The 19,933-nt window shown below is 35.6% G+C and overlaps 1 protein-coding gene across 1 annotated transcript; it reads left to right on the top strand.

Annotated features, from left to right (window-relative positions):
• Positions 1–1,465: 1,465 nt before the first annotated feature.
• On the top strand, positions 1,466–18,686 carry TBCCD1 (TBCC domain containing 1). The gene is made up of 9 exons (XM_081328739.1): positions 1,466–1,605; positions 5,397–5,561; positions 10,973–11,332; positions 11,600–11,749; positions 13,122–13,500; positions 14,187–14,373; positions 14,485–14,982; positions 16,744–16,902; positions 18,273–18,686. The coding sequence occupies exons 3-8, from the start codon at positions 10,997–10,999 to the stop codon at positions 16,871–16,873; spliced, it is 1,680 nt and encodes a 559-aa protein (XP_081184865.1). The 5' UTR covers positions 1,466–1,605; positions 5,397–5,561; positions 10,973–10,996; the 3' UTR covers positions 16,874–16,902; positions 18,273–18,686.
• The last annotated feature ends 1,247 nt before the right edge of the window (positions 18,687–19,933 follow it).

The raw sequence follows: 19,933 nt of genomic DNA, 5'->3' as shown, positions 1-19,933 counted from the left end.
CAGTTGGTTAGGACGCTGAGCTTGTCGATCAGAAGGTCGGCAGTTTGGCAGGTCGAATCCCGAGTGCCGCGTAACAGAGTGAGCGCCTGTTACTCGTCCCAGCTTCTGCCAACCTAGCAGTTCGAAAGCATGTAAAAATGCAAGTAGAAAAATAGGGACCACTACGGTGGGAAGGTAACAGCATTCCATGTGCCTTTGGTGTCTAGTCATGCCAGCCACATGACCACGGAGACGTCCTCGGACAAGCGCTGGCTCTTCGGCTTTGAAACGGAGATGAGCGCCGGCCCCTAGAGTCGGAAACGACTAGCATGCATGTGCGGGGGAACCTTTACCTTTACCTATCGTTTTCAAAATCAATGAACTCGCATTTTTTTAAAAGAAATAACGCAGTTACATGAACGGCAATTCTGATAATACATAAAATCTACTTTCTAAATACTTAACTATATTATGCTTTCCCCCATCCCTTTTTTTTCATTGTTTCTCTGAAGATCAGAATTGTTTAAATGGTAATGCGTTTTGCTGGGACCAGCGAATATACTTTAGGAAAAGCAAAATGCGGTTCTCTGCAAATATATTAATTTAATTTAATTTAATTTGTATACCGCCCTTTTCCCGAAGGACTCAGGGCGGTGAACAGGGCCATAAATACCAAAATAACCAAAATACAAAATTAAAAATAAATTAAACCCTAGTGCCCAAATGTAAAAATAAATTACATTAAAACCCAAACCCATCAGACCAGGCCGGCTTGTTCAAACAAATAGGTTTTTAGATCACGTCGGAAGGAGCGAAGGTCAGGAGCCATCCGGAGCTCAACCGGTAAACGATTCCAAAGGTCAGGCGCACCCACAGAGAATATTTATATCAGAATAATATTTGCCTTACCAGGAGGCAGCACCTTTCTGATTTTTTTGGAACTGGAAACTAACCCGGTTGATCTGATTAATATGGGAGGAATATCTTATCAGTTTATCTTTCTCAGAATGTCTACAGACTTGGGACTGTCTGCTTCAGCTGCAAATTTCTGGATGGCAGCTAAAATAGGTTTTTGGCTGAGATTTAATGGACACCTGTCTAGAATGGGAAGTCAAAAGCTTCCCGGAAGATGACACTGACAAATCACTTGAGGATCTATTAGGACAGATTTTTAATGAAATGTATACATTGAAAGAATAAAAAGTGAAGTCAAACTATTATGAAATACTTAAACATGATAGGTAATTAAATGTAAAACTATAAAATAGGGTGGCTGTTCACGAGAGCATATAACGCATATAACTAATGATACAGCGCCATAGGTTAATTAGGAGAAGCAAATGGAGGCAAGTTTTCTAATCCTCCCGGTCTACAGATGTCGCTATTGCGAATTCTTAGTTTTTCAACTGTCATTCCTATTCTTGCCAATGCAGTAGAGTTACGGGGATAGCGATTGGTGGCTAGCCCAGCGATTCTACAATACAATGTCTTTTGAAGCCTTCCCCAGGGAGTGTTTTTATTGGTGACTGACTCAGACGTTGTGCGCAGGCACGGAAAGAGTTGACCGTGAGCGTGTGAAAGCGACTTCGCTGCTGGCATCCGAGAAGCGCCTGCGAGGAGAGGCGGGTGAGTTTTTTCTCCGCCTGGAGGGTGGTGTCGATCTCCTTTTTCATCACCGCCATCTCTCCTGCTTCCTAGCGAATGCTGTTATCGCTTGTTTAATAATGTATCAGAAGTGCAGCTTCAGTCTCTTTTTCTTGCAAAAAGCCGGCCAACGCTGCCTAACGAGAAGGTTTGCATCTTTCATGGTATCTTAACACTTCCTAGGGCTTCTAATCAGATGCGGAAATAAATGTGCTGTTCTATATCGCCTGCTCTATTGTCCTTTGTTGCATATAGGATTAGTTTTTATTCATATTCTAAACAGGAATGGGAGAATAAATACGTTACAGACATGTCTCCTATACAAGGGAACCCACAAGAGGCCAAACATAGTTCTCAAAGAGTTTCAGATTAGTTTACATTCCATCCTCCATGATTCCCATTTTAAGGACTCTGTATCCCCTGTGCACATCTGAATCTCCTGAACCAAGAAACAAAAAATGCATCAGTTCTGCCTCAGTGTACTTAATTTTAACTGAAGTTAGCTTACTGGTTATATGAATTTATAAATATATGTGAATTATGTACAGATAATACAGATGTAATAAAAATTTACCAGACATAAATTTTAGTACAGTAAACAGTACAGGAGTTTAAAGATTCAGCACAGAAATGAAATAGAAGGAATAAATTTCCATTTGCCCATAAAATAGAGCAACAATAATGTAAGGCAAATTTGAAGAAAGTTTAGAAGGAAGCATACCTTCAATCACACCTGCCTTTATAGGAGGTATTTAATTGGAGAGAGAGACAATTCACAATGCTATAGAAAGTGCAGACAGAACAAACTTTTAGCAGAAGGCAACTAGCAGCAAGCAACAGAATCAGAATGGAGGGACTAGGCTTTTGAAATAACAAAACAGTGGAGTAAAAAACCTCAATAAATAACTGCATCGATAGCTGATAGACGCAATTGAGAATGCCTTTATTAGACAGTAGATTAAAGTTCAATAAAAGATCTTTTAATTTTCTTATTATTAGTTTATAAGACAAACTTGAACAAAAAACTTAAAATTAAAAAGAAAAACATTCCCAAAGAATATATATGAGAAAAAACATATACATACACACAAATACAACTTGAGGAAAAACCCCAAACATTTCAAATACCTGCATTTGATTTTTCTTTCAAAAATCACGTGTATATAGAAAACATGTATTATTGCTTATAAGACTAATAAATGTTGACTGGATTAAACTGAATTTATTATTTATTGTAGAGTTCTTAGAGCTGTTGAGCTGTTAGGGTTTTTAAAAGATAGTTTCCCATACTTTTAAATTCTACTGATGTAGTTTACTTTGCAAGTTTTCACAGTCATAAAAAATAGCATTTAACAATTAAATCAAAATTAATTTGTTAAGTTAGACTAATTTATATGCATTAGGAAAATATGTGTAGTCAGTAAATTAATACAGGATTCATTACAAAATATTACTGGGTAATTTTCCCAATTTCTTTAAAAATTTATGACCTGACTACCTGGACTTTGATTATTTGGCATTGACAGCAAAGATGGTATCCATTTATTTATGTCCTACGTCACCATTGCAGAATAGTTGCAGTGTCTATAGGATTACTCTGGCAGGATATGATACATAGATTTTTTAATATTTATTTTGGGCTCAGTTATGGTTGTAAGTCAAGGACTACCTATATAACATTGACGAAATTCCCTTATTAGAGGTAATCCTTGGCTTCTAACCACAGTTGAACCCAAAATTTCCATTGTTAACTAAGACTGTTAAGTGAGCTGTGTCCCATTTTATGACCTGTTTTTGTCACAGTTAAGTGAATCACTGCAGTTGTTAGATGAATCATGCAGTTGTAAATCTGGCTTCCCCCATTGACTTTGCTTGCTGGAAGCTGGCTGGGAGGGTTGCAAATGGTGATCACATGAGCCCTGGACAGTGCAACTGTCATAATCCATGCCAGTTGCCAAGCGTCTGAATTAGATTTCATGACCCTAGGGATGCTGCAATAGTCGTAAATGTGAGAGTGGTAATAAGTCACTTTTTTCAGTGGTGTTGAAACTTTGAATGGTCACTAAATGAAGGGCTGTATGTTGAGGACTACCTGTAATATATGAAATATAAATACATTCTTCCATTGTTCTTGATACAATTTATTGTTTATAAATAAATTATTAAACTTGATTGATCTGACATCAAGTTGGTACTTGTGTCCATTGCTTTTGTAAGATAAATTCAGAAACCACAGGATTACAGTCTATCATTAAATCTCTAGTTATTTTAGTTCATGCTTAACTTGTGAAAGGGACGCGGTGGCTCAGTGGGTTAGGACGCTGAACTTGTCGATCGGAAGGTCGGCAGTTTGGCGGGTCGAATCCCGAGTGCCGCGTAGCAGAGTGAGCGCCTGTTACTCGTCCCAGCTTCTGCCCACCTAGCAGTTCGAAAGCACGTAAAAATGCAAGTAGAAAAATAGGGACCACTATGGTGGGAAGGTAACAGTGTTCCGTGCTAGTCATGCCGGCCACATGACCACGGAGACGTCCTCGGACAAGCGCTGGCTCTTCGGCTATGAAACGGAGATGAGCACCGGCCCCTAGAGTTGGAAACGACTAGCACGCATGTGCGGGGGAACCTTTACCTTTACCTTAACTTGTGAATGATCAAGAATAGGAGAGACTGATTTGGCAGCAGACATAATTTATATGCTTTTCAGATTTTTTATGATTTTTACATCTGAATTAGAAATAGCTATTTCTTACTTTCAAGAGAAAATAATATTATGCTTACTCAGTTTATATCCAACGAGCATTCTGTGACTTTACAGGAAAGTTACATTTGTTATGCATAGGCACCTGTCATTCTTCTTTGTATACTCTATAGTACAGAAACTGTAGAACATTGTTTTTTTTAAGGCTAAGCTTTTTGGAATAATGTGTAAATAAAATTCCTTTATTTGAAATCATAACTAGGCAGTTGAATTAATAAGCACATTGAAGTAAAAACAGGTTGTTTCATAATAAGTAGTTTTAAACGTTTTCAGGAGCTTCTGTAAGAAACATAATAATTCCAAAATGATAAGATATGGAAGATTTCATCACATAGTTTCCTCATTTCTTCCCTTTGCATCCCCCCAACCCCAAGATGCTCACGATTGCTACTGTCTTCTTAAACTATGATAATGAAAATAATGCCAAATCTTACACTTTGTTTAAATTTTGTGCGTAAGATTTTTTTTAAAAATTGATGGTATCCTATGTAATAATGACTGTGTTAATATGAGCCCACTAACTTTCTGTTGACACTGATTGAAATGTATTTAAGTTTAAGTTTATTGAATGTATATACCGCCCTTTTCCCGTAGGACTCAGGGCGGTTTACAAGGTAATTTAAAACGTCAATACAATACAAAAGTTAAAAAAAATTAGAAATAATTAAATTTGATCCCTGAAAAATGTAAAACCCCCAATTAAAAACTCTCAACCTGGGCTGGAAAGCTCAAAGAGCCAGGTCTTCGGGTCCCGGCGGAATGAACGAAGGTCGGGGCAGTCCTAAGCTCCACGGGCAGCTGGTTCCAAAGGGCAGGCGCACCCACTGAGAAGGGCCTCCCCCTGGGTGTTATCCGCCGGCAGTCTTTTACCGGCAGCACCCTGAGAAGGCCCTCCCTGTGGGAGCGCACAGGAGGAAGGGAACTCAAAACTCAAACTGAAACTGCAGTTGAGATATGTCTACTGAAAAGCTTCAGAAACAAACATTTTAATTATTTTATTTTCTATTTTTACATTAAGATTTTGTATCTTCCTGCTTTTGTTATTCTTGGTTTGTCCTTCAAAAATGAGACCAAGCAAAGTGGAAGAAAAAGTACAAGGCTAAAGCAGCAGTGATGTTCCTTTGAAGCTCTTACAAGAAATGAAGCAATCCACAAATGTTTTCTTTGTAAGAGCAGACTAGAAGTGAGTATATTGCTTTATCTAGTGGCAGTTTACAAGAGGTGCAACATATTCACACCAATAATCAGGGTGTTTTTTATTTTATTTTATTTTTTATAAATATTTATAAAAATACTTAATAGACAACATGTTGTCTGGGTCCATTAGTAATTCAGTGGTATATATTCTTCAATCTAGATCCAATATTACACATCAAATGTTTCCTCTCTTCTTCTGGTAGTACCTGTTTTCCCACACTAGGCAAATACAATTCTTATTGTTATTAATAAATATACAATTGAATATCAAGATCTTTGTTATATTTTTCCCCTAATTTCAGAAATCAGGATAAGGCCATATTGATTAGACTAATAGTTTGTTTTACTATTGAATTAACTTGAAATGTGCTTTGGTTTTATTTTTTATATGGAGATATTTATGAGAATACAAACTTGGATGACTGATGGATTGATTCAGATTGGTCTCCCAAAAGTTCTCTTCTATATAGTCCCAGATTCAGACCACTTACTATGACTTTCTGCAAATAACTCTAGTTCAAGGTCATTGCTGGAGAAATTACTAGGATGAATATGATTATAGCAAGGAAAGTAATGAGATTACCGTACTTAATGAATAATTATAAATGGAAACTTTAAGAGTGTTTTCTTCATTTTCTCCTTCCTTTGAATGAACTGCTGAGGTGAATAAGTAAAAAAGGACTGTTCAAAATCTTTTATTGTATGAGAGAGAAAGGATTAATAAGCCAAAGCTGCTCTCAAGGTTCTAAGCTCTGGCTCCGTTAAAAATATAAAAATTACTTATGAATAAGCGCCATGCAGGATTCACTATCTGGCAACTATATTAAACAAATACTGAAGTTAAACGTCCCATTACTCATTTTCTTTCTATGCAGAATAGGACTGAATAATTTGCAATCCATGGTTACTCATTGCCCTTATGCTCCCAGAATTTCTCATGGTTGTGCTGCTGAAATTTGGCAAAAGCTTTCCATGGTGATATGAAGTAAAAGAAGCATCACCTCCAGTACAGTACATTTATCCATTTAATGCTTCTTCCAGTGGGCACAAAAGGGGAAATTGGGCTGAATATTCAGGTGTTTTCCATCATCCAATGAATATTCATGTTAGCACCATGCCTAATGCACATTTTTTTTTAAAATGCAGTCTTGGATTGCAAGTTTTTTTAAATAAAATTTTATTAGTTTTCTAATTTTACATTTAAATATTTGAAAAGCAACATGGCGACTGAGTTGGTCAATAATTCAGTAACATACAAATATCTGTAGTACAGATCTCAAACTATTAAATGTTTTCTCTCTTTTTCCCTTTGTATTTACTGCCTCATATTTAAATTAGTACAGTTCTTATTATATCAATTAAATAAAAAATAACTTCCTTACATTTATCAATAATTTTTAGTTTATACACATCCTAGTTGTTTTAACATTCAATCTTTTTAGACAATCAATATCCTGGTTAATTTTTCCCAAGTTTTAATTTCCCATTAGTACTTATATTTAATGTTTAATATTTATAATTTCCAAGTTTTAAATAACCCCAATTCTCTTTATCACAATTCATCACAAGATCTAATGTTCAGGATACACATCTTATCTATTTGAATTCTCACCATCTTACATCAACTAATTAATAATACAATATAGTATCCTTATTTTCTAGTAATTTCCAGATATCTTAAATTTAGTAACCAAGATTGCTCCTATTTTAACATTTAATGCTTCTTGTCTTTTTCTCTTAATATCTATTATCTCATATTTAAGCTAGTAAGTTTTATTATTACCGCTAAATAAAAATATATTTGTTACATTCGTTGATGGATGTTTAGCTTATATATATCTTAATTACCTTTACATTTAACCTTTATAAGCAACTCAATATTCAAATTTAACTATTTATATACTTCTAAGTTTTGAATAACCAAAGTCGTCTTTATCTCAACTCATAACAATATCTAGCATTCAAAGTACACATCTTATCTATTTGAATATATTCTATTTTAATTCTCACGAGTAAGTCAAAACCCCAATTTTCTTCAGCCTTATTCTGACTTTCTTTCTTTGCCAAGTCATCTTCCACGTCCGTGCTTTTGAGTCATCAAACAGATCTCCCTGTGTTGTTATGTAGATTGTTTGACATAGAAAAAACCATCAGGTCGCCATTTTTTTGAGAGGACTAACAAATCGTCTCTCTATTTTTCCTTCTCAACGTAGTCCTGAACTGTTAGTCTTTTTTTCAATCTGTTCTTCTTGATCCTCAGGTTCTTTGTGATTTATGTAGAAAGTCTTTTCCTTTTTCCATATTGTCAGTCCCTTTTCTGGGTTTTCTATTGACTGTATTTGTTCATCAGTTAAATCTTCTGTCATAATCTTTAATTGTTCCACATTTTCTGTTATATTCTGTGTAGTTGATTTTTTAGTTGTAATGAAAATTTGAGTTCATATATCTGGGCTGGCATCTTGTTCTTTTCTGTAAACTCTTATTTCATCAGTGGCTGTAAGAATAGTTTGATGAATTGCTTTCAGCATAGAAAGAATCTGTTCCTGATCTTCATCCATATACTCTTAGTGGTGTATTAGATTAAAAGCTTTACAATCAGAGAATGCAAAAAAATAAAGATTTTGTCACTGAATATGGAACACAGCTGGGCTTCTCACAGCTGGTGTCTCAAGGTTACATAAATCTTATCTATTGTCTGGGCTGCTGGCCAAATCTCTTTAGGCAATAAATTGTAATATCAGGTTTAGCCACAAGATGTCACCCCTACCATTTGAAATTTTCTTTTTAAATACAAAGTTTATTATAATTTTTTCAGTTTTGCTTCTTTTTTATAAGTAAAACCCCTGATCTTCAGTAAAAATAAAAATATTTTAGTCCACAAACTTTAAAAAATAAAATTCCAATTAGGATCAAATTATTCTTTCATTTACTGATTTTTTTTGAAAAATAGCCTCCACTAAGGACTATTTATAAATACTACAAAATGGAGAAGGATCAACTACAAACCTTGCTTGACTATAACCTTATACTTGAAACGATCTATAGAGTCACTGAGATGTCTGTCTCCAGATTTAATAATTTACATGCCAACCTTAAGGCACAAATTGAAACCCAGACTGCAACTAAAGAACACTTCAGAATGTAATAAAATTGGAAGATACTACTATTGAGACAGAGGAATATAAGCAACAACAACAAAGTACTGAAAAAAACTAATATCCAAAACCTGACTTTACTCAAAGAACCTACAGTTTTTAAAGTATAAGGAACTACTACTATGACAGACAATCTTAACAACAAACAACAACAAACTAGGGAAAAATTTAATACTCAACTTCTGATCCTCTCTAAGGAGCCTACAATTTCAGAAGTACACTACATGCAAGATAGTGATGCCAACATAGAAGACGCTGAAGACCAACAAAGACAACCTATGGAAAGCTTGGACAGTCAGTTACTAACTATAAAACTGGATAAGATTTTCTACTCAAAACAGATCAACCCAGATGGAAGAAGAATCCAGGTTGAACTGCAGACAGAGATGTCAGAGCAAATAAAGAGAGTGGAATTAACATGGCAACAATATAATGACTATAAATGGTTCAACCTTTGTATATTGCTGATGGTTGGATGGCCTCCTCTGGTGCAAATAATATGCATGCGAGTAAATGAAGACCTACTTGGCAATTTAAAGCCCTGGGTCTGGAAACCCGACTGGCAAAAAAAGAAACCTAGAGTTAGATTCAAAATATGAATTCCTAGAGAATTATCGTAGGTCATTTTGTTAGTAATTAGTGACTTATTAAGACCTGAAATAGAAAATATTCGTGAGATAGAATTAAAATGTGTTATTAAGCTCATTCCAAATACTATACATTTATATATTGATATAATGGAAATCTGGCTTATGGATCCTACGTTTGATGTAAAAATTTTGGTTATGTATAAGTAGAAGTAGATTGATAAATATAGACTCTCCAATTGGTAAATTGTGATGTATTAGGATATGAAATAAACAATGTTTATTAGGTAGAAGTTAGCTATTTAACTATTGGTGTATGTTAGATGATACAATCTTTGGTGTATTAAGATAAGGGAACTTTGGGTTGTGAATATTACTTGGGATGTTAAAGGTTAAACTTGGATACTATAATTAACATCAAAATTAGATAAAATTTAACAACGGTATATATATACCCTATCAAAATTGGATTGACACAATCTCTAATTGACCATGTTATTCCTAGAAATTTATTAGTTTAAATACGTTGTATTGAATGTTGAGGGAAATAGAGAAGGATGTTATGATAAGGTAACCTGAATTATGTATTGAAAACTCTGTTACTCAGTTGATGACTACCCAGGTATCATGATGCTTTCTAAATATATAGGTTATAAATTGAAAAACTAATAAAACTTGTTTAAAAAATATTCTTTCAATGTTTTAAACTCCCCTGGATAGTCAGTCGCCTCTGTTTCTAGAGGGAAGGATAAAATCTCCCTTCTCTCTCCACAGGCGGGGGTGGGGGAAGTACTTTAAACAGCTTATGCAGGTAAAAAAGTAGTTAGGATTTAAGAGGAGTAGATCTCACCCAGTCTCTTCCGCGCTGCTTTAAAATTGCCTGGTGGTAAGTGTGACTGGCTGTCTGCAGCCTAGTGATAAGCCATATTGCTATGGCTTTCGTCTGCCGGTTTGGAGGGTTGCTCTTTACATGCCAACCTTAAGGCACAAATTGAAACCCAGACTGCAACTAAAGAACACTTCAGAATGTAATAAAATTGGAAGATACTACTATTGAGACAGAGGAATATAAGCAACAACAACAAAGTACTGAATGTTGAGTAGAGGAGTAGATCTCACCCAGTCTCTTCCGCGCTGCTTTAAAATTGCCTGGTGGTAAGTGTGACTGGCTGTCTGCAGCCTAGTGATAAGCCATATTGCTATGGCTTTCGTCTGCCGGTTTGGAGGGTTGCTCTGGATCGAGCGGAAGGGCGACCACCCTCCCACGATCCAGCGGGGGTCCCCTCCTTGCTGGCCGCCCCTACAGGGCGACTTTTGACCCTTTCCAGGGTCCCCCAGTGAAATGAAACTGGACGCGGAAGATGGAGCTCGCCCTCCAGACGTCCATGGTGGCTGCATCGGCAAACCGGAAGTCAGATTGCAAAAGTTTTGCTTGACCTGATATAGGTGAAATTTAATGCGCATATTTTGGTAATAAATATTTAAATAGGATAAACCAGGATAATTTTTAGATTTGATGCACAAGACATTAAAATTTAAACATGGGGTAATCAGGAAAAATTAATATGGCAAAATTCATTCATTTTCATGTATAATTGAATTGGAGACAGGTCTGGAAATAGCATTTTGTGGTATTTCTGCTTTTTCAAATTCAGATAAATAAACTGCACCTTTTCAAAATGGAGCAACCTTCAGTCAATTTGTGGGTGAAGATGGAGCCTTTCATAGTGGGAGCATTGCAAAGCCCTCCTCCTTCCAAGTTTAGCATGCATTACCTTCGGAAAATGTCAACCTATGTCAGAATGCGCTCGGGTAAAGGCTATTATCCATACCTTACCTGGTCTATGTGGCGACACATTGCTTGTGGAAAACTACAGTTAGAGAAAGACCTGGCATGGCTTTACTTTGAGTTGTTTCACAGTCTTGTTGAGCAGACATCGGAGGAGCGACTGGAATGGGCAGAAGTGATATCTAGCTGCACAAGTGAGGAAGAGACAGAGAAGCAAAGGAATCGGGTATGAACTAATCATATTTTTAATATATATTTTAAGGAATTTGAATTGTTACTCTTCGTAATTTTTTGTCATTGCCCCCAAATGGTTTATTTCTTTCTGGTATACATTGCAGCATAGAGCACTAATGTAGGTGGACCAAACATTGTTTAGTTTTTAGAATACTTTCAGGTATTTGAAATTTAAGCAATAGTCTATCTATTCCAGCTAAGTACATTTTTTTGAATGAAAATCAAATAATATGAGTTTAAATTTTGGATCTTTCCTTAGTTATCTGTGGATACTCTTCAGTTCCTGCTGTTCCTTTATATTCAGCAATTAAACAAGGTTTCTTTGAGGACATCCCTTCTTGGAGAGGAGTGGCCAAACCCTAAGTCTAAGTCTCACAGTGGGCTAAAAGAATCTGCCAGTCAGATTAAGGTATTGTTTGAACTACTTTCCTCCAAAAATTTCTCTCTGTAGAAGGACACTTGTTGCTTTGATTTGAAGATAATGCAAGAATAACTGGTAAAGTTATAATGTACTTCCAGTTGGTTTTCATACATTTACATTGCATGCTGAAATAATTAAAATAAGTGTTTTTATAAAAAGGTGGCATTATAGATAATATGAACAGCTATAAAATAATAATTGAATATCCATGTATAAATTCAAAGCAAACATTAAGTAAACAATGATCCAATTACATTGATTTAATATGTGCTACTTAGTAATGTCAAGATCAGTCTTCTACATAATACCCTCAGTATGTGTTGAATTTTTAACTCCCATTATCCCCAGTTACTATGGGCCATGATGTAATAATCAGTGCTAAATCTGTAGATCTTTCCTCTTTTTCAGTGATGAATAGAGTTGAATTGATGGACTTTTATTAAAGTACCTTATCACACCTCTTAATACCGCTTTATATATTTTCCTTTGTATTTTTTACAATTGCCTTCTACTACAATTTGACCCCCCCAAATTTCTGTTGAGACAGTTGTTAATTGAGTTTTGCCCCATTTTCCAACTTTTACTACTGCAGTTGTTATGTGAATCACTGCATTTATTAAATTAGCATCATAGTTGTTATGTGAATCTGGCTTCTCCATTGATTTTGCTTGTCAGAAGGTCACAAAAGGTAATCACATGACCCTGGAACACTGCAACTGTCATAAATACAAGTCATTTGCCAAACATTTGAATTCTGAACATCTGACCATGGGGATGCTGCAGTGGTTGTGTGTGAAAAATGGTTATAAATTTTCCAGTGCCGTTGTAACTTCAAATGGTCACTAAGCATAAGTCGAGGACTATCTGTATACAAAGATGTATGGATCCTCAGAACTGTTAGCTTCTAGTCTTCTTTTTAAAATAACAGTAAGAGGAAGTCTGCACTATTCTGACACTGATCATAAGAACATAAAGAAATTGAAGACCACTCTCGAATGCTGCTTTTTATATTAAATGCCTATTGCAGTTTCTGTCAAATAAACAAGAAAAACTTTGAAAAGGAATCTACACATTAACGACTTCTACTTATATCTTACTTTATATTTATTTGTTTTTTACGTTTATATCTGGAGTTTCTTAAAACTTAAAATAGCATACATAGAGCTCCATCTTTCTATTTTATTCCACAACAACAACCCTGTGATGTAGGATAATGTGAGAGAGAATGATTGGCTCAGGATTACCTAGTGAGCTTCCGTGGCCTTGATATCAGTCCAACATAGGAATCGCTTAAACCAAGAGGATAGTATATAAATGTGATTTTGTGGATTGATTCTTGTTTCTAATATTTGTTCTTAAGCTTGGTTTGAAGAATTGGAATGACAACTACCACCATGACTTTATTGAAAACCATCTCCAGGATCTTCTGGAATTGTTACTGGACCCAGATCAGCTCAGTGCCTCCTCTCATTCTATGCACAGTAGCCTGTTATCACTCAAAGCTGTTCAAGCTCTTAGTTTCCTTATTGAAGGAAGTGTGGATCAAAATAGGACTGTTCACCCTCTTCATGAACTTGCAGTTTGGCGGCCATTGCATGCCAATAGTGGCTTCTCAAAACTTTCTAAAGCCTTCTCCTGTGCCAAATTCGAATCATGGATGAGGGCTTGTCTGACTGGGAACCCATTTGGGGCAATAGCCTGCCTCACATCTGGAAGAAAGCTTGCATGGGCACAACAAGGTACAATTTTGAAATGTTCTTGCTGGACACTGTCTTAATTCAGATTCATAACAGTCATTTTAACAGCATTCTGACAATATAAATGGGAAATATTGTTAGATTTACAAAGTTAAGCAGGGTCTGGAATAGTGAATAGCTTCTAATGCATATTTGCCCCAGTTGACAATAAATATTTATATAAAATCCTAAAGTCATGTAACATGTATTTTGACTACTGCTCTGTATTTCCATAATATCATTAAGAGGGAAAATATAGTTTAATGATGCATGGAAGATGTGCACATATAGACATCATAAGGACATTTTAGGGCCTTTGATTTGGTAATAAATTGTTGAGTTTTATGGCTTAATTTCATAATAAAAATCCTTACTGCTAGGGCTGTGTAACATACCAGGAAGAAAGTTTTTGTTTGTTTTTTGTTTAAATATTTAGAAAGCCATGCCTTTGTTATAAAGATGATTTCAGAGCACTGCACATAAATATCAAACATACAACATAACATCTTAATAATTTGTACAAGGAAATTAAGTGCTGTTTGAATTATTCCGACCAAATTGACTAGAATATATTAGTGAATATTGACGGGTTTTCTTTCTTTGGGAAATACAGTAAGATTCAGCTAAATGAGAGATTTTGGCTTCAGTAGAACTATTTTTTAAAAATAATATTTTCATAATTCTTCCAGTTGAAGGAACAAGTAAACGAGCTAAAATAGCCTGTAATGCTCACATAGTCCCTTCAGTTCGTCGTTTGATTATGATGAGCCAGGTTTACAAACAAACATTAGCAAAGAGCTCTGTTACCCTAGAAGATACTCATGTGAAGATTCATCGGTGCTGTGAATCTTTTATCTATTTATTATCTCCACTGAGGTAAGTTATTTTTCAGTTGTCATTATTTGCCACCTAATAGAAAAGGTACATGCATGATTGCATTTTGTTGTTTTCCGTCTCCTATTATTGGCTGTTTTTCCTCTCTTTCAGGTCTGTAACCATAGAAAAATGCAGGAATAGCACCTTTGTCCTAGGTCCAGTGCAAACTGTAGTACATCTCCATAGTTGTGACAATGTCAAACTTGTTGCTGTTTGCCATCACCTATCTCTGTCATCTACGACTGGTTGCACCTTGCATGTTCTCACTCCAACTAGACCTCTTATATTATTGGGTAACCAAGCAATAACTTTTGCTCCTTTCCATACCCATTATCCAATGCTTGAGGATCACATGGGCAGAACTGGCCTAGCTACTGTACCTAACAACTGGGATAATCCAAAGATAGTATGTAAAGAAAACTGTGATAAAGAGCTATTCAGACTTCTCCCACCCTCAGAATTTTACCCCTTTGTTGTTCCATTTGAAATGGAGGGAGACACAACAGAAATACCTGGTGGTCTGCCACCTGCATATCAGAAAGCACTGAGCCAACGAGAACAGAGGATACGAATCTGGCAGAAAACAGTGAAGGAAGCAGGGCTGACCAAGTAAGTAACAGTTAATTTTCCAGGACAGAAGAATCAGGTGTTGTAATGGCTTTAGAATTAAATGCATCAATATTAATGCAAATTAATGATTAAAATTTGTTGTGTGAATATTGTTTTCTTTTTTCTTAACTTGTAGTCTCAAGGACAACTATGATCCTTTTATTAATCTGTTTTTTCAAGTTTTACACCTATCAAGTAAATCTTTCTAGGCTGTAAATTAAAATTTAGAAAATTAATGAGCAAAATATCTAACACATCATAAATATGGACGAACAATTCTTTTGCAAACAAGCCACTCTACTGTTTAGATTTTTTTACAAAAAATATTTTGAATACTTCAGGGTGCAGGCAGTCGTGATATTTTCTGAATGGAAGGGAGCTACTAGGTATCAGACACAACTGCATTTTTGGGGTGCATTTTTTGTCCTTACTATTCCTATTTTAATGATAAATATTTTGCTTTTTTAGTTGATTGGAGTAGCTCAGTAGAATAAAATAAATAATTTCTAAAAATAATAAACAGAACTTATATTTCCCATACTTTTAAGAAAGCTGTTTTATTATGCACACATATATACAAAATGAATTGAATTTAAGTACTAAATTAGAGATGTAAACCCTAGAAAAAGATGGAAAAAATAAAAAAATTCAAGGCTTCTGCTTGTCACCCACATATGTGGAAAAATTATAAGAATGAATTATTTTATTTTTAATATTAACTATTTGACTGCTTGTTGTTCCTAAGGAGGCAAATGTCATGAAATGTTACATTTCAGAATACTAAGTAAATGTGCTAAGTTATATGAATAAATAAATTATACTCTTCAAGTTTATACACTTGACATAGTTTTAAGAACAAACTTATACCTTATACATATTATTTTACAATTTTTTGAGACAAATATATTCATAGAAAGAAATATAAAAATATAAATATAATGTAATAATATAAAAACAAAATAATTTAATTTTGTTGCAATAGATATTTTAAAATGCAATCAAGGAAAAATGAAAAAGGAACAAAAAGAAATTGAAGAGGTTTACAAGTTGAATAAGAATTAGTAACATTAGATTAGTGTCACATATAAAGGTGGACTTATATCAAGGATATTATATTTAACCCTTTAAAACCACTGTTAAAAATCAGATAATTATTAGCAAAGGCAATAAATGCAAGAAGCATCAATCAAACTAAACAATATGGACTTCTATTTAATTTGGAAAAGCCTGTCTTTATTATTAGATCAAGCAGTATTCTAAAGTCTTAGGCAAAGAGAAATCTAAATTTCAGCTGTCATAATGGACAGACCCAGCTGTGTGTATTTTGTAGGAATATAATGGTTAGTAATGCTTAATAAAAAACTTGATTTTAAAATTTTGTTTCATTCTGCGGTGATTCATTTCCTAGAGTTTTGAATTTTATGACATTGCCACTAGGTATGAAAAATTAAGGCAACACTGTTTACTGATTTGTTAGACTTATATTCCATGGACTAGAACTTGACTCTCCTGATTCGTAGTCCAGTACTATTAACTGTTACAGCACAGTAACTTGCAGAAGCATTTTTGAAACATTTTTATATAGATTTAAATGATTCTGTTTTATTTTAATATTATAAGAATCTCAACCACAGCACACTAAATTAAACTCCTTAATGATAAAAGCATTTGGGCAGTGTGTATGTTGACTGAAAAGACCTAGCGATAGGAACATTTACACAAATGTATACAGTACAGAGCTAATCCTGTTTCTGCTTTCAGGAATCAGAAGAAGACATTCCAGATGTTAGTGGAGAACAAATTCTATGAATGGCTAGTCCACACAGGCAGCCGTCAACAGCTTGATAGTTTGGTACTTCCTGCTACAGGATCTAAACAGGCAGCAGGATAGGAGAACTCTTGAAGCAAACAAATCATCAGGTGAGTTCAAAGGTCACATTTATATTGCACACATACAAACGTTTTATTGTATTTTAATATAATATAAACAGTGCTCGGTAAGTTAGGTTAAAAGTTGGTGATATAGGTGGTGATATAAGTGAGGAATGTGCTTATAGAAAGTATAGCTTATATTTGGCATTGTAAGACTTTATAATCTAATCTCTAATTGTAGATTTTAAAAAATTCTACCAATTAAAGATTACATTGATTACAAATATCTTATTACCACTTAGGATTTTTTTAAATGCTGACTTCTTTTTACTTGTACTGAATAAAATGTGTGATGTTATTATCATCACATTAAATATAATCTTTTTCTATTTTCTGTTAAATATGGACATTTCAGAATTAAAATAAATTATGGTCTATCTTTTTTCTGTCAAACTATATCACTAAGCGAAGTCTTACTTAAGCAATTTCTGCATCTCATTTGTTATACTCTCTGTTTCTGGCTTATAGACTGTCCTTTTATCGTTGTGTTCAGCCTGTTGCAATCTTGATGACTAAGGGTTTCTCTCTTTCCAGTGTTAACATTCGGTTATTGTTTAATTTATATATAAAACTACTATTATGAAGATCTCACATCTCCTCTCCTCTGTGACGAAGCCAGGTCTTGAGTGATTTCTGGAACCTTAGCATCCTTCTCAAAGGGGAGAATGTTCCATAAGACAGGTGCCATAGCAGAAAAGACTTGCCGCCAAGTATTGTTGCAACATGTCTTCTCTGCCAAGTCTGATGGGATGGGTAGATGTAGTTGGGGAGAGATGGATTTTCAGATAAACTGCCCCATGTCAAAACTCTGAACCAATACAGCCCATGGAGCAGAGGTGTAACATGCTTTTCTAGAGGCACATATAGCTGCCTGTGTCGCTGCATTCTGCACTAGCTGAAGCTTTCAAATATTCTTCAAGGGCAGTCCCATCTAGAATTCATTACGGTAGCCCATTGGAAGGTGACTAGGGCATGAGTAACTATGAACAGAGTGATCCTGTCCAGGAATGGATACAACTGGTCCACAACGTGTAGCTGTGCAAAGAGCCTCTAGCATGACTGCCACAAGTCCAGGAGGATTCCCAGATTGTGCACCTATCAGTTTGGGACAATGCAACTTATTCAGCACCAAAGATGGCATAGTATTACAACTAGCAGGCCCCAAAACCTAGAACCACTCAGTCTTGCCAGGGATCTGAAATGGCATCCTATTGTTGTTTTTTATTATTGTCATTGTTGTTATTAGTGTTATGTGTTATGTATTTGTGATTGAAACTATAAAATAAACTGCTATTACTGTGTGATTGGAATGTGATGAGATTGCTGATTTAACAATTTAACTGTTTCTTTTGTTATAGTTCTGGAGACGCACTGTGCCAAGTGAAAAGTATTTCCCTCAAAATAGACTGGGGCCAACTTGAAGTTTAGAAACATAAATTTACTTAATGGCATCAAGAAGGAAATGGACTTTACTGCATATTTCAAGCTATATGATATCAGTTGCTCTGGATCTTTATAGGAGGATCTTGCTATTAACACTTCAATGTATACTTGAGAATAAAATGTAAGTTCCTAGCATACTTAAATGTGCAGGAAAAGGTGTTACTTTCATGATGTAAAGATAGTGGTAGTGGTCTGACTGCTGGGAGAATGATTTTTCTGTTATTAATTAAATATTGCTTATATTAAATATTGCTTATATTAATATTTCTAGACAGAGTTTGTATCAGTTGTTTAGCACTTATAGTATGAAATTTAATTAAATTGACACAATGATATTTTGTGCCTTGGTTTCTTTTTTCAGATTTAATGATGTAATAATACCTATTAACATCCATATATTTTGGGGAAAGGGTCTTGGATACTATGGATTGAATTCAGGCTTAAAGTAGGCCCATTGAACTGTACAGATTTAAGTTAGTCATAACTAACCAGTCAAAACTAATCTGATTTCAGTGGTCAACTCTTAATATTACTAAGTTGCTGTTTATTCCTTTTTGAAAGTATTTTTCCAATTTTTGAAACACTAAAATTTCAGGTCAGCTATTGAAGCTAGCATATAGGAGTTTCAAGGTAGAAAAGAACTATTTCTGTGAGGGGCGGAGGGCTGGTTTTTTTGAAATGCTCTTCAGCAGGGGTGTCAAACTCAATTTCATTGAGGGCCACATCAGCATTGCGGTTGCCCTCGGGGGGCCGGGTGGGTTTGGCCAGGGTGGGCGTGGCCTACTGGGTGGGCGTGGCTAGAGTGCGTATGGCCTATTGGGTGGGCGTGGCCAGCTCTACAATGTTTGCATCAAGGTTGCCTATGGGGGCCTGGGCAGGAGTGGGAGAGATCTGAGGGTCTGTGGCAGAAGGAGGGTCTCTGGGCCAGGGCCAAGGCAGTGGGGGCCGTTCCCTCCCTGTTTCCAGGATGGCTTCGCAGGCCACATGAAACTACTTCGCGGGCCGGATCCGGCCCCCGGGCCTTGTGTTTGATATATCTGCTCTTCAGTCTTCACAAGCAGACAAAGGAAAGATACTCCCACTGATGTTCACCTGAAACTCCCCCTTGAAAAGGTATGAACTCAACCCACAAGTAATACTGATTCTTCAAGACTTATATGCTGATAGAGTTGTGCTCAACGCATTTTTCTAATCTCTCTTTAAAGCCATTGGAGTTAACCATCCTGCTTTTTTGTCTATGTGTAACTTATGTGACTTATTCCACAAGTTAATCATGCATCACATAGGAAGTGTTTTCTTTTTGTTCTAAATCTCCTTCCAAACACCTGCATTAGATGGCTTGTAGTCCTTGTGTATTAGAATGGGAAGAACCTGCTTTTGCTACCTGCTAAGCGTGATTTCATATTTCTATGATTTTATATATATTGTCCCTCAGTTGTCTTCTTGTAGGAGCATGTGGCTCGCATGGTTAGGACACTGGTTCGGAGGTGAGCAAGCCCGTGTTTGAAAACTTGAGTGCTGCCAAGGGGCGGAATGAGCTCCTGTGCTTCACTCCAGCTCCTGCCAGGAACATGAA

This window comes from Vipera berus (assembly GCF_964194415.1).
Source record: "Vipera berus genome assembly, chromosome: 5".
In the NCBI taxonomy this organism is placed as follows: Eukaryota; Metazoa; Chordata; class Lepidosauria; order Squamata; family Viperidae; genus Vipera; species Vipera berus.
This window is presented reverse-complemented; position numbering and strand designations above follow the sequence as displayed.